Source organism: Tenebrio molitor, chromosome 9 (assembly GCF_963966145.1).
Source record: "Tenebrio molitor chromosome 9, icTenMoli1.1, whole genome shotgun sequence".
In the NCBI taxonomy this organism is placed as follows: Eukaryota; Metazoa; Arthropoda; class Insecta; order Coleoptera; family Tenebrionidae; genus Tenebrio; species Tenebrio molitor.
Window position 1 is genome coordinate 9953912 of NC_091054.1, and position 16000 is coordinate 9969911.

A 16000-nucleotide genomic window follows, 5' to 3' on the forward strand; every position below is an offset into this window, starting at 1 on the left:
TTTTATATCGCTGATCTGATAATAATCCGAGGTAAGTAAGTAGTTATCTAGTGATTTCAATTAAAAAATCGTTCATCCTGCAATTACGTTAGATTTATTTTAAGTCGAGATAAGACACATTTGACAGCATCGATACTCTCACAAAGGACGTTAAAATGTCGCTGCGATCCAGATTTGCCGACAACGCCCTCTGCAGTTTTGGATGTTAGCTCTCTCTATGTTTTTAAGATGATTATCCGAGGTGATAATTGGTTGAGCATTGATTTAAGCCGATAGTGTTTTGATAAAAACAATTGGTTCATCGGATGCCTGAGCAGTTTGAAGTTGACGTGATAAGGAGCATATAAGGAGTTGTCTCAGCCTTAGTTCCTTCTAGTTTGCTAAGACTCCTTGATTGCTTTTACTGTGTGCAATGTTTTGTCTCTGGATTTTTGCGTTCGGGTTGTTGCGCGGAGGAGGAATTGGAATCGTCAATGGGTTCGTAGATTTTTTTCGAAACGTGATTTCAGCAATTTTTCAAAATTTCAAATTTTTTTTTTTTGAAAAACAGGAATTAAAAGTCACTTCGGTCATTCAAATCTTATCACTTATCTAAGACAAATGAAATGTGGAGCAAGGAAAATGTCAATTGACATATTTTGACGATTTTGCTAAATTTTAACGCTTAGTTCTGTTCGTTCTGAAAATAATTTCAGTTGTTTACAATGAACACCTAAATCTTTTGGCACTTTGGACTTGTGAGCATTTGTAAAGAAAAACTCATTGCTTTTAATTTTTTTAATTTCGTTTATTTGTTTTATTTGGAAATTTCCAAAAAAACAGAAATACTGTATGTATTTTGAGAATATACATGTTTTCGCGAAACCCGAAGAGCAAAAATTTTCAATTCAATAATCATGTCCATATTCTGTTATAGTAATTGAACACAAAAAAACTGACCAAAACATTTTTTGCTTGGAGTCACATAATAACAATATGACGTCATGTACATTTTTTGTATGATCCTATTCAACAAATGGAAATGTTGGAGCCGCCTTAAGATAATTTAATTGAAATTAATAAAATTTTCTTTTCTTTGATAAGTGTTTACACGGAATTTTTCCATATATTGTCTGTCTTTTGAAGTAGATCACTATTGTTTGTGCTGATTTTCAACTGCGAGATTCCTATCAGATTGAAAAAATTTGAATTCCAATATGATTATTGATTATCTTGGAAAACAATCCAGTTTTTATCAGTTATTGTTCAACGTTTTGGAAATATTTCAAAGAGCCGGAATAAGACAAGACACAAATACGTCCATCGTCCAAATTTTACACAATTTTGCTGATTAAAAAATTATTTCAAAACGGGGAATTTTCTAGTTATTGTTGATCGTCTGAAAGTTGCATTGACATTATTTACGACGTATTGATACAAAATGTTAGCAATGGTTGTTTGCAAAATAAATATAAACAACTAGAACACAATAGAAATTTTTTTCGCTGGAAAAGCTTAGAAGAAATTGTGAAAAAATTAAAAGAAAGTGGGACATTTATGCAATTGCACCTTAAGATAAAACTTGAAAAAATAATCGATCAGATGAATATCACTCTAACAAGGCTGCAATTTTCGCAATTATTCGATGAATTTGTCAAAGTGTGTCAAACAACATCCTCGGATTTTTTAACCTCAAATATAATGATTTCCAACTGTTTGTAAAACATGCATAGCAAAAAATAGTTATTACGCAACATGTGCACAAAGCACCACTTTTTTTACAAGTGGGATGTCACACACATGAATATATTTTTCGATTTATTTATACTGAGTGTTCACATTAAATAACCAATTAACTGACTTTGCTTAGTCTGTATATGTATAATAATAATAATAAGCGACTTCACTTGAAAAACAAAATAAAATAGGTATATCAAACTATAGAAGAAAAAAATACTAAAAACAGGAATATTTTTTATTAGGGAAACTTCTGATTGTCCAGAACTGTCAGTAATTGACGGAGATCAATTACCGCAAGACCAGTTCATAGCAGTGTTGACAGATCCTTGTCGATATGACAAATTTGTAAGACCCAATGCGACCACCCCATTTGACATTTATGTCAAAGTGGACGTGAATCATCTAGAAGCGGCGCAATCTGTAAGTATGCAATTAGTATGCAACAATCGCAAAAGAAACATTCTTTACTCTCAGTTCTGTCACATTTTTCATCTAAACACTCTACACGTTAAAAATTCATCACATTAATTTGTGTTGGTTAAATAATAAATAACTAAATATCCCCATAAACTTACATAGTAAGCGAAGATGATGTAAGTTGGCACCGCTGAAACGACAGTTTGATGCTGTCAAATTGATGGACATTAGAATAATGTACTATGCCGGCCAAAAAATTTTGGCCGTCATTGTGTCAATTCAAAAAAAAAAATTGTAATCCGTACTTTATTGTCATCATGATTACCGTCTTGATTATGAACGTTATTTTTTGGGTGGTAAATTTCAAAACTCAAAATTATTTTATCATTTCTACTACACAGAACGTTTACCTCAGGTTATCTATGTACGATTGCTCTAATTTTGTTTATTCATGTCGGATTTTTGGAATATCTGAGCTTCAAACAGTTTAAATTGATTGCCAAAATGACAAGAATCGAAAGTGGGGTTACGATTCCTAAAGCTTTATTTACACTTTACTTGAATGTCAAGAAAGTGACGGCCAAAATTTTTTGGCCGCCATAGTACATTTACCAAAAGAAATTAAAAGTTGCGCTAAAATTTTTTTAACCCAACTTTTAACTTTCCCCTGGATTAAGATTCACCAGCGCTGGCACGCGTACTTTCTACGTATATAATCTGCAGTGGTTTCTTTCCTCGACGTTATATCTTTCTCATTTTTCTTCGCTTCTTTCTTTTCTTTGTTCTATTGCACAATTTTTTCCAGCAATTTACAGCATATCTAACATTCCAATACGAATACCGCGACACGGCTTTAGAATACGCAACAATATCCCCAAAAAGATCGATAATCTTCGGGGACGAATCTCTCCGAGAAAAAATCTGGGCACCAAACATCTTCATGAAGGACGAAGACGAAACCACCGTGGTTTCGATCGAAGAAAAAGACGTAATCGTGTCGATCGCCCCGTCCGGAAGCGTCACCTACACTTACAAAATGGTGGCGAAGTTTTACTGTTGGATGAACCTGAAGAAGTTTCCTTTTGACACTCAGAGGTGCTCTCTAGCGTTCAGCGATTGTAAGCACTGAAAGTCAAAGTCACGTCGTTGCTTAATTCGTCGCGTTATTCTCAGGGTCTTACAACAACCAGAATCTGGTACTGTCGTGGAACGCCAAATCGGCGTTCAACATCGCCGATAACCTCCACTTCACCGAATTCGTCCTCGACGAGAGCGAGTACACCCAGGGCACCAACGGCGGTCCCTACGAGACCAAAGAGCTGTCATCCTCGGTCGGCACCTTCAGCGAGCTCGTCATCAAGTTCCGCTTCCACAGAGACATCGGTTTCTACATGCTGGACTTCTTCGTTCCCTCGTACCTGCTGGTCTTCACCGCGTGGGTGACGTTCTGGCTGCAAGCCGACGCCGGCCCCCCGCGAGCCACCCTGGGCGCCTCCACCGTCGTCGCCTTCATAACTCTCCACTTGGGCGTCACCAAGGACATTCCCAAAGTGTCTTACATCAAGGCCAGTGACATCTGGTTTCTGGGGATCTCGTGCTTCATCTTCTTCTCGCTAGCCGAGTTCGCCTTCGTCAACGTCATCTGGCGGAGAAAGTGAGTACCGACGCTCAGTACGACAGCCGCACTGAAACGCGCTTGCAGGAAAGTGGTCGAGCTGAAGAAGGACAAACCGAAGTACATTCTGAAGGGGGCGGTGATGCCGAAGGTCGCCAGGAGCGACCTGAAGAAGTACGCATCGACGCTGACCTTGCAGGCGTCCACCGATAGTCTCAACGGATCCGAACAGACGCTCAACGTAAGTGACAGTTGCGGTCTAGCTGCGACGTGACTTTGATCGGCCCGTTTCAGGGGAAGTACTCGAGTCAGACCACGCTGAGCAATGGGGACAGCATGATCACGATTCCCAACGATGAAACGCAGCAGCAGTTCATGGGGACAACGATGACGCCGCAAGAAGTTGCAATTTGGATAGACAGGAAGGCCAGGATCGTATTCCCGATTGTCTTCCTCATTTTCAACATACTCTACTGGGTGTTTGTCTATTGCCTTTAAAATTACGCCCCCAAAATATGTATTTATCTGATATGTAGAAAGAGAAAAACAAATGACAATACGGAAAAGTGACAGGTCCTGATTTACGTTGCGCTTGTGGGATGTTGGTATGCGTGTAGCGTACCTATTTCTAGACAATTAACTACGTGTTTGTGTTATAGCATTCGGTGATCCTAGATATAGATATCACAGGTTATTTTTGTATGTGTTCATTATAGAATAATAATACACAATTCTGGATTATTTATAAAAACCGCAGCAGATCTAGATTGCGAACAAAAAAAACTGTGACAAAATTATATTAATACCGCCAATACATTTGCTTTTTTTATGTCCGTCAACAACATAAGATTGCGACAACGAACAAACAACAGTGAAAAATATTTCATTTGTTTCATTAGATAATGGCGAGTTCGAGTGTTGTCGGGAAAAATCAAAGTGATTCAATTCTAGTTACTACCTATTTAATAAAATAACCGACCAAAAATAATACCTAATTCAAGTGGCGATTTCCTGAATTGGTAAATTTTGTGGAATGGTGCACAACAAACGCCATTTTGATACTTGATGTTTGAGCACAGCCATCTTAGACAATAAAAAATCACAAACGTAGTGGGTTAATCTGATTGGGCAATCAGACAACTATTTCGCCACAGTTTGATACAGATATAAACGTCACTTGTTTTATTAAGAGGTACAGTCGTTGACCAAAATAAAATAGGACAAAGTGTTACCTTAGATAGTTTCACAATTCAAAGATTTGTGTAGTGTAACTGAGGCGTATGTGTCTCAGATTACAACTTGATTTGACTTGACGATTGATTTACAAAAAGTTATGTTGTGTTTTTTCACTTGTCATCTCGTCACTGTCACTTTGTTCAATTGAATGATTTTGAGTTTTTGAAATATTGTCGAATGATGACACTTATCAGAATGGTTTTTTTATTTTTGACACTTTTGTTTCCTAAGAGATGGATTTCGCAAAAATATCGAATTACACAATCGAAATTTACTTTGTCCTATTTTATTTTGGTCAACGACTGTACGTTGCATACAATTGGGACCAGATTTTTGCGATAAAATGTACATACTTAGTTTATTTTTAAAACAGCAAGTAGGTAATTATTTTTTATGTAATGTTATTAGTTATTACTTGTCCCACCCGATACAAAAAATACGATTTTTTGTTCGACACTGTCAGAATTTGAGAATTTTCTCCTGTGTGAACGGATTTTGATAAATGTCACAACTTGTCAAAACGAAACGTCAAGCTAATTTTAAAGGTTTTAAGCGATTTGGAGCCTTTAAGGGGCTCGTCGAACAAAAAAACGTTGTATTCAACTCATTCGTGTGTAAATTGGGCCTTTTTTGGCACTCGTGGGCCTTTAAAACGCTCGTTTCACTCGCATTTTAAAATGGCCCACGCGTGCCAAAAAATGCCCAATTTACACACAAACTCGTCAAATAAACTACTATTCTTTGCTTACAAACAATAACTGAGAAACGAGATGTTTTTTTTTCTTTACTCGAATGTAGGTGCATCGTACTTAATCCCAGCGAGCAATTTTTTTCCTGTCACGGTATTATTTTGTGTCAATTATCTGGCTTATGTACGATTTACTGTTTAAAAATAAAGATTTTCAAAAGTTTCTGTCTAAATGTGTGGCCTGAAATAGCCCGATCACAATAGATAGTGACGTCAATCCAGTTATTTATAAACATATTCCGACCGTAATTGGATAAATTAATAATGATTAATGACATCTAAATCCCAAAGTATCGCGGAGGAATATCCACCATGCTCAGTGTCATTAATCTTTAAATTTTTTGCCTGATAACAACAAATCAGATGCATAATCTCCTTAATTGCTTGGTGAATTACTTAATAACTTAAGCCAGCCGTGCGCACGTAAATTTTTACTCTCATTCGGAGAAAGCTTTTATTTTTTTTTTTAATTTTCACACTGTATTTACGGTACTAAAAAATACTGAATTGCGTAACAGTGCAAACATAATTATCATCTAAGCATAGATGGGCGTCAGCAGATACGAAGGTAAGTAAGGTAACGAACGATGAATGAATTTTTGTGCGAGTGAACGGCATAGTTTAGGCGTCGCTATATAGGAGGCGCTGCATTACCGCTGGTTGCGACATCTGTGAATGACTCGCAGATATCTAAATTCGAAATGTCGGTCGGCATTTTTAGCCCAAAATGGGAATTTGATATCATCAGTCGAACAAGAAAATATTCACATACCTATTATACCCCAAGTGTAAAATTTTTTATCGGAAATTTTTTTGCTAATGAACGAAAACATCCATAAATGAGGTCAGAAAACCAATTATTAACAAATAAGAGCACGAGACGAAGTCGAGGGCTTTTATTTGATAATAATAGTTGGTCTTCTGACCGAATAATTTATGGATGTTTGAGTTCTTTAGCAAAAAAATTGCCGATATTAAAATTTTGCACGAGGGGTATACGGCTGATTATTTCCTGAATAGCATGAAACCAAACGCATTATTTCCAATCCTTTTTATTCAAAATAATAATAATAAAAAAAAAAATCAGCTACCGACATTTTTTATCAGATTATTGCACATGTGCATTTTAGAGAAATTTTATCGGGTTATTTTTTGTTTTCTCGTTTTGATTGGTCAATATTTGTCACGCAATTGGTTGCTAAACACATCAAGGAAATAATCACTGTGAGAGATAGAGATAATTGTGAAGTTGAAGTACATTAAAAAGCACACATAAAAGTACTATTACGTCGCAGTGGACGAAAAATGAGAAAAACTGTAATGAAAATATAAATGTTTCACATACAGTACGAGTCAATTGTCGCTTATTTCTGAAGTGGTCTTTGATGCAACTAAAAATACTAATTCCAGCATTCACTAGATCTGTAATAAAAAAATATTAAAACAGTAATCCACGATTGTATTGTTCTGAGAATTGTCAACTTTGTCTTGACAGTTTTGCTAAAACTTGGTTATAAACTATTATAACTCAAACGATGAGAAAGTGGACATGTTTCTCACGTATGGGATACCTATGTCGTAAAAATGCCATGGTCGCTGCGGATCTGTATCTACAGAGATATCCAAATCATATTTTTATATTCTTATTTTTTTTATTTACAAAATGAGTTACCCACACAGTTGTCACATACATTTTCGAACATAGTTGCCATACTTTTCCACAATCATTTTGAATCACCCAACCATACTGGATGAAAGGTGAATTGATGGGATTATTTGGTTGCCTAAAAACGAGGGGACAGTCAAGTGACGACTGCAAAGTGACAAGTGTAAGCTGTCAAATTTACAAATCCAGCGGAGGCGGCCAATCGATATGTATGCCATAAATCAGAGTCAATGTGTTATGTAAGAAACATTTATAATAACCTTGTCTTTGAAAAAGGAATGAATCAATGCACATTACCATTTAAAAGATTGCAGCATTCAACTTATTCTCATAAAAAAAAAGAAAAATGTAAAATTTTCGACCTAAAATACAAAGTGAACCCACACTATTAAAAAAAAAAGATGTGTTTAATTGGTTGTCTAGAAACAAGGGGTTTTTAGATAATGCAATTTAACTAAAAAAATAAATCAGAAGTAACTAATGTGCTTCACGAAGAAGTCATGAAGAAGAATATTTTGACAGCATGACAGCCAAATGTTAGATTTAGAAATTCAGAGAGGCGGCAGATCTATACGTCACACTTTGAAAAATTATGAACAAAATATAGTGACAGGCAAATGTCAAATTTAGAAATTCAAAAGAGGCGGCAAATCTATACGCCACATGTATATAAATCACAGCCAACTACGATACAGAGCGCCCAGAAATGTGGTAGCAAGTTTTTCGATTGGTCCCGCAAGATGACACTTTTTTACAGAGACCTTTTTTATGCATGGCAACGCCGCTATCTAAATTGAGATAAATAAATGTCAAGAATTGTCAAACCTAAAACATTCAAATTTAAATTTTATTGAAAATGTTCAAATTGACCACCATTATGCTCAATGCATAACTGAACCCTTCGAGCAACATCTGGACAAATTTTAGTGCACAAATCAGGGGTAAAAATTGTTCGGAAAACCTCCTTAACATATTCTGTTGAAAAAATTCAAAAATTGAATGTTGCAAGATGGAATAAATTTGGCTTTTCGAAAGTGCCATCTTGTGGCAGTTTGTGTAAAAGTTGCTACCACATTTCTGGGCGCTCTGTATTAAAAATATTTATTATTGGTCTGAACATGAAAAAAAAATTTTGATTTAAAAAAAAGACAAGCTCCAGGAACTAGATATCTATGATTCGAAACTTTTGAGTTGGAAATGTTGTCATAAGTGTTTTTCCTGACTGTGCGACAAACCTTTTGCAAGCGATAAAACCAACTTAAGTCAACGCTATGGCGAAGACGCAAGTCGTGTCCGGAAGCCGCCAAAATCGGTGACGTCCGAAGTGTCAAATATTTGACCAGGGCAGCCAACCTGGCATCGGAAATAAACATTTTACTGCCAACTTCTGGCGCAAATATCACCGCAAACGTCAGAGCGTAAGTCACAACAAACAACCACGTTTTATTGTCAACTTTCTGGCCAAATATCACCACAAACCGTGCCTCGACACGACCCATTCGCCACTTGCGAATTACCTCACGTTGGTTTTGTTGGTCGAGGCTAAGACTCGTCCCCGGACTCCGGACTGTTCATCCTCGGATCAAACGCCACCATCCGCAGACCGGGCTTGCATAAAATCCAAATATTTGCCGGATTTTATTTTTTATATACCTACACTCTTGCGTAACGATCCGATTTAGTTCAAACGACGTTCACACCAACCGCCTGCAAAGGAAGTGAAGGTGACGTTCTCCCTCTGAATACAAATTCGCGATTGCTGCCGAAATCGATCGATAATCGATAATGAACGCCATAAAGCGATCGCAACGTCCTTATGCACGACGGCCGCAGAAAAATTCATCGAGACCCAGATTCTGGCGGCGGCGCGAAAGAAGTGCAACCTGGATACGTCTTATCTCGAGCAAATATTGGCTTGTTTAGTGAAATAAAGCAGCGCTAATATTTGGTGATCCGAAAGACGCAAACACAGAGCAAACCGTCGGATTCCTCCGGTGCGCCGCTTCCGGATTTGGCCGGATCGCACCTCTTGGGGGAAATCCCAAGGGGCGTGCCTGTTGAAAACGCGTTTTTGTCGCATTACTCGACCCTCGTTGGGCGACACCTCGGGAATTCTGTCGCGCTCTTGGGGACATGCAACTGCAGAACTAATTAAGTCTCATTTAGAGTCAATATTATTCCGGCGAAATCCGTGAGGTTAGTACCGCGCGGACTGCGTACGTACCTGGCATTTGATTGTGGTCTGCATAAATAGTTTAAATTTCAAAGCGGCCGTGATAACAGGGTATAAGAGTACGAATAACCTTGGATCATCTTAGTTTATTGTTTTGTACCGGCCCGAAGTTGTGCCTCTGGAAAATGAACGGCTCCGTCACCGGACTCATCGCTCTTCTTTTCGTTTGGACCTTTGCGGTCGAGTAAGTAGAAAAGTGGAGGCCACAGACATTTTTTCATTGCACTGATTACTTCGTGGACAATTCGATTCTCTCCGCGTTCCCGCTTTATCTTATTACTCGAAACGTGTTAACTTGCAATTTTGTGCGGTCGAACAAAGAGCAATAAAAATGCATTCGCACGTTAAAAAAAGATAAAAGTGGTGACGGTCGTTTCCAGCATATTCTGCGCCATAATTCGAAGAATTTTCTTAAATGTTTCTTTAATCGGCTTTTACCGCATTCAACGCTTTCACTTTTGGGCAAATGTTTAAGTCGTGACCTTTACCTGAAGCACATTTTTGTGATTGTTGAGTCTTTTCTGGCACAGACTAACGACAAAACTTGGAAATTTCCGATAGTTCACGCTCTGTGACTGATAACGCGCCATAAAAAATACTTGTGCACTCGAAGAATTTCGAGTTGATGGATTTTTCCACAGATCTGGACCCTGTCCCGTTCAAATTATAAAACTACTTGTTCAGATTTGCAAATATTTTGTACATTTGGAGACAATTTTGCTTGTTCTGATCAAAACACAAATAAAATTTCCAGTTTCTTCGCAAGAGTTGAAAGATTTTTCACTCCTGTGATTTAAGTGATTGTAATGACAAAACACCTTTATCGTATCATTAACGATTATGATCACTTTATGTTACACATTTATTGATAATTATGAAGATCATAATATTCGAATAACTCAGCTTCCTTAGTTACTTATAATACGTTAGTTACTCATAATAATACATTATTTACGCGGTCATAATACGTTAGATACAATGATACGATAAAGCTTTGAATAAGACTCGAATATTAGCGATTTAAACCACCTCGGATGTTGCTATGAGGATGACTCGGCTAGCGCCTCGTCACCTCGCAACGTCCTCGATATTATAAATCGCATAATATCCTCGTTAATAGCTATTTCCACCGCCTGTAGTGATTTCTTATTCATTTTTAAAAGCCATTTGTGTTTACTCAATGAGGGTAGATATAGGTAATTCGTGGTGATTTGACACGCACAGTAAAAAATCGATAATATAAAAATTTCCATTTGATCGATCTGCAGCGTCTGACAATACGTTGTCAATGATAATCTCATAAACACTTTAGAGAATGTAACGAGATTCGAGAGGTTTTGATAAAACTGAAAAATAAACAGTGATCATTGAGAAATATAAGGAAGCTTCGAATTTGGCAAAAACTTATCTATAGGGAAACAAACTGACACAACAATTACCAGCTGGAATAGAAAATTACATGGTGAGGGACTAAAGTGCATCTTTTCGTTGCCAAGTGTAAGTTTTTGTAGAGGGCAGCGAGGCCAATAATTACAGGAGTGGCGAAAAGGCACTTTACTCTCGTGGCAGCTTAAAAAAATCTTACGAAGTACAATGTTCTACGTTACGTGTCTTTTATTGTTTCTCTTGATTACAATTGTTACAGTATTTCCCATACTGACTCAACGGTGAACTCATTCTGATAAAGTTCTTAATGATTCAGTTATCGAAGCTAAAAATAATTCAGCTCCTTAAATTGTAAAAGTGTTTAGTTTTACTGTTAATTTGTAAAAATCTATTAATTATAAAAAAAAAACGAAAGGTGCGTCATCGGGGCCGGATTTTATTTATCGTCACGGATATTTCTATCAAAGAATGATAATTTCTTTTGGAGCATTATTTACATTACGGTTTATTTAGCATTACGTATTATTACTGTCAGAAATGTTATTATAGCCATTGTTTACCGAGGAAGGTAAGACACGTTTAGAGTGTGGACAATGTCGACATTATAAATTGGGAAAAAAAGGTATCGAGAACTGATCCTTGTAGCACTCCGGACAAAATGTGTTTATAATTTTTTTGGAAATCTGGAAATGGGAAAACATTTTTTTTCAACCGGTTAGAAATGTAGGCTGTGGATACTTCATTTGAGGTGAGAAAATTCAACTTTCTCGCTAAGGTAAGAAAGTTAATCATGAAATGTTTATGCTAAAACTGTACCAAAATACAAATGTCAAAAGTGTCAAAAGTGAAATAAATTATTGGTAAATGAAAGCCAATTCAATAAGGCAAGTTGGTAGATCAATCATATAATCTGGAAAATAAACAGATAGGCTAGGTAGGTAGATTACTTTACCCTGTTTATATCAAATTTTCGAACAAACGTCAAATCTTCAAATGCGATGACAAGTTAATTAAACAAATAACACAGCCTACTATTCAATTCTCAAAATTTTCGTTTTAATCACGAATATAACCATCTTTTTTTACTTTTTTCAACGAAGTTGTGCCGGTAGGGAAAAAAATAGTATTCAAACTTTGTTAAGAAAGTGCCCTTGCAGACCTTAGGCACTTACAAACCTCGCCTACGGCTCGGTTTATAATCTTTGCCTGCGGTCTGCAAAAAAGCACTTTCTTACCTTGTTTTGAAATATACTATATTTTTGTTTGAATGTTCTAGGTAGAATAAAACAAATACACCAAAGTTTCTAGCTAGCGATTCTTATGGATTCAGTGGTATGTAAATGAAATTATAAAAAATAAGTTCACTTTACTCCACTTAATCTGCAACAGGACATTTACATAAAACGTACTTTTAAATTCTTATTAGTATACAGTAATGTGGCACACGTGAATTTTTCAACATAATAAATACTGATATTTTAACAACGCAAACTTTAGCACGAAACGAGCGATTTAAATTTTATCACTAATAAATAATTGCTGTCACGGTTTATATAAATAATTCAGGCCTGCATGTTGCCACCTCGACAGGCGAAACACCTCCTTACAATAATAGTTATTTTCATATGAGTAGCGCTGTCAGATCACTTTTCAGGTATGAGGCTGAAATTTGAAGCACGAGGCGTCAGCCAAGTGCTGCAAAACAGGCCGAATACCTGAAAACTGACAGCGCACGAATATTGAATAACATTTTTCACATTCGTTTAGGCAAAGTCTTAAAAAACATTAATTTATTGTAAATTTCGAGGTTATCTTTGACAGATGTCAAGTTAGGTATATAACCGGGAAAGTTTATATACAGGGTGTTTCTGAAATAAGTGCATTAATTTTAACTGGTAATAGAACTAATCAAAAGGAACAACTTTTCTCTTTACCATTTTGGCGAAAAACGTTGCGTAATGGCTTAAAAAACTAGGAAAGATTTTCCTAAAACCGTTCATATCTCCAAAACTAAGCTACCTAAAAACGTGAAATAACCAGATTCTTACGAAGTGGATTTTTTGCTATACGGGTAGATTTATTTGAATTTTGATTTCGGCGTTAAAACACGTTTTCTGGATGAAAATGGATGTTTTTTTCATATTAGCGCTGATCTCAATTAGCCATTGCAGTATTTAGTGGCGTAGGGCTATTTTAGTGAAAAATCTCTCCAATTTTTTTTGGAATTAAACACCGTTTTTGGGCAAAATGGTAGATAGAAAAATTGTTCCTTTTGACGAGTTCTATTACCAGTTAAAATTAATGCACCTATTTCAGAAACACCCTGTATTTAGTTATATACCACTTTTCCGGTTATATATCCCAGGAAACGCATACGAAAAACATTATTACTTCAATTCGATTAATTACAATTTTTTCTCTGTCATTTCTCTTGAGAGTATTGAGACCCAATCACTCGTTTGATTTTCTTAAATGAAAAAATCCGACAAGAGGGCGCAAAAACTCCACAAATCTATCATAATAATAATAACGATGATGATAATATGTAATCTCATTTCTTCAAAGCCTGGATGGATTTCGCCATTCCAACAAGACTCATCGTCATCTGTGCACTCTTATCAAAAACAAATATTGACAAGATTTATTAGTAAAACGCGGAGAACTGCCTTCATTTGTTTTTTTGTACAGCTTTGGTTTAGGTATCATTTGAAGTTGTTTGTTTGTTACAGCTCGCAGAAAACTGCTTCCACTACCACGTCACCATCCACCACTAGTACCACAGGACGATCCGCAACAATTTCCGCTGCCACCGCCACCACGACGACGCCCACCACCGTACCAACACTCTCTTCGACGGTCCGAAACGTCGAAACGTCGCAAATAACCGTCGCCGAAAGCCTCACAATCAACGAGACCGATTTTATCAGTACAAACGGTCTACCCGAGGAGACGACGCAAACGGACTTCGGCGATGTTACTGTACCGGTGACCACGACGGTACAGCCTCCTGTGAAGAACGACTGTCCCGTCCTCGAACCCAGTATGATTTCGTTAACTCAAGAACAACTAACTTCGGTTCTGACCAATGCTTGCAGTTATGATAAGCTGGTGAAACCCCCGACTAAGGGAGCGCTGCCTGTCTACATGCAGATAGACCTGACTCACATTGAATCGTCCGATCAGTTACAGTTCAAAGCGCACATCTTGGTCCAGTACGTGTACAAAGACGTGCGTCTCAAGTACGACCACATTTTGAAAGGTAGAGGCAATCTGCTGGGGGAGGAGCTCCTCCGGAACAAAATCTGGGTGCCCCACATCACCGTCAGGAACGAGAGGGACACCAAGGTGATGGGGATCGACGGCAAGGACGTCTTCGTCTCGATCAGTCCGTCCGGGGACGTGGTGTACTCGTACAGGATGTCCGCGACATTCTACTGCTGGATGAACCTCCAGAAGTTCCCTTTCGACACCCAGGATTGCTTCCTGAGATGGAACAGTTGTAAGTACCTCGACTTGGTTCTGGTACCGCTCTGATCCGCCAAATCTAGGGACTTACAACACCACCAACTTGATTCTGCACTGGGACGTTGACGATCCGGTCAAAATCGCCAACAACTTGCACCTCACAGAGTTCATCCTCGTCGGTACTTGGATGGAAGAACAAGAAGTCCCCGCATCGTTCACCAAAGGAGCTTTCGGTACTCTCAGTCCCAAAACTAATCCCTCAATGATCGCCTCCTTTCAGTTGGCAACTTCAGCGAGCTCGTCCTCAAGTTCAGACTGTCCCGCGAGGTGGGCTACTACGTCATGGACTACTTCCTCCCCTCCATCCTCTTGGTGTGCACCTCTTGGGTGACCTTCTGGCTGCAAGCTGACGCCTCGGCCCCTCGAGTCACCCTCGGCACCTCCACGATGCTCGCCTTCATCACTCTGAACGGCGGCATCAACAAGAACCTCCCTAAAGTGTCTTACATCAAAGCCAGCGAGATCTGGTTCCTGGCGTGCGCCTGCTTCATCTTCTGCTCGATGGCAGAGTTCGCTTTCGTCAACGTGATCTGGCGAAGAAAGTGAGTCGATCTGACCTCGCCCCACCGGTACTGACCCTCCACTTGTAGGAAGAAAGTCGAGATGAAGAAGCAGAGTGGGAAAAATATTCTCAAAGGGGCGTTGACGCCCAGTCTGGCCAGGAAGCAGTTGAGGAAGGCGGAGTCCATCAACAGCCTCCACAAGACCCGCTCCTGCACCAGCTTGAACGGCTGCGACAACACCAGCAAAGAGTCGCAGAATTACCTGACGGTGCACGTAAGTGTCTCGGTTGTTCTTGTGGCGTGTTTAGTCTGTTGTTTACAGAGTTTTCCCGCAAACTTGAAGATCCCGGAAATCAGGACGCACAGCGACGACGATCTGGTCGAGCAAGACGAAAGTGTCACCTCGATTCCGGTTTCGGGGAACAACAATCTACCCCAACCGCAAAAGTGGCACACGATGACACCACACGAAGTGGCCAACTGGATAGACAAGAAGTCTAGGATAGTCTTCCCTGTTGGATTCCTCATCTTCAACATTTTTTATTGGACTTTCGTCTACGTCTTATAGACCGACATTCCTCTATTTTACGCGAATTTGTTGTTCTAGTCTTACTATTCGTCCTTCTCATCTTAATTTATTGACCATACTTTTATAATCTCATCTACACCGAACGTTTAATAAAAACAATTATCACAAACTGGTCGTTTATTGCGGAATCACCATCAAAAACCATTATCCTGTACCATTTTTGCTTTTGCTTTTTTTGGCTCAGTCAGTTGTTTGTGAATAGCACGCTTCGACGCCGAGCCGAATCAAGCTCAGACGCGACTTTCTTACGTCGCAACCGGAGAGGGATCACAACGTATTTGTTCGCACGTTGTAAAACATTATCCGCAATAAGAAATTCGGTGTAGAGATCCTCGGTAATAAAATCGCGCTTTTAAAAATCAC

The 16000-nt window shown here is 38.3% G+C and overlaps 2 protein-coding genes across 3 annotated transcripts; both read left to right on the forward strand.

Annotated features, from left to right (window-relative positions):
* The first annotated feature begins 299 nt into the window (after positions 1-299).
* Positions 300-5898, forward strand: LOC138139344 (pH-sensitive chloride channel 2-like). The gene is made up of 6 exons (XM_069059584.1): positions 300-477; positions 1962-2139; positions 2942-3254; positions 3310-3790; positions 3839-3992; positions 4046-5898. The coding sequence occupies exons 1-6, from the start codon at positions 413-415 to the stop codon at positions 4247-4249; spliced, it is 1395 nt and encodes a 464-aa protein (XP_068915685.1). The 5' UTR covers positions 300-412; the 3' UTR covers positions 4250-5898.
* Positions 5899-9590: 3692 nt separating this feature from the next.
* On the forward strand, positions 9591-15746 carry LOC138139341 (pH-sensitive chloride channel 2-like). Of its 2 annotated transcripts, XM_069059578.1 has the most exons (6): positions 9591-9818; positions 13750-14519; positions 14569-14718; positions 14766-15087; positions 15136-15322; positions 15371-15746. In XM_069059578.1, exons 1-6 carry the CDS (start codon positions 9760-9762, stop codon positions 15614-15616), a joined length of 1734 nt encoding a protein of 577 aa, XP_068915679.1. In that variant the 5' UTR covers positions 9591-9759; the 3' UTR covers positions 15617-15746. The 2 variants fall into 2 exon arrangements, with proteins under 2 accessions (XP_068915679.1, XP_068915678.1); XM_069059577.1 differs by lacking the exon at positions 9591-9818 and having other exon boundaries at positions 13538-14519.
* The last annotated feature ends 254 nt before the right edge of the window (positions 15747-16000 follow it).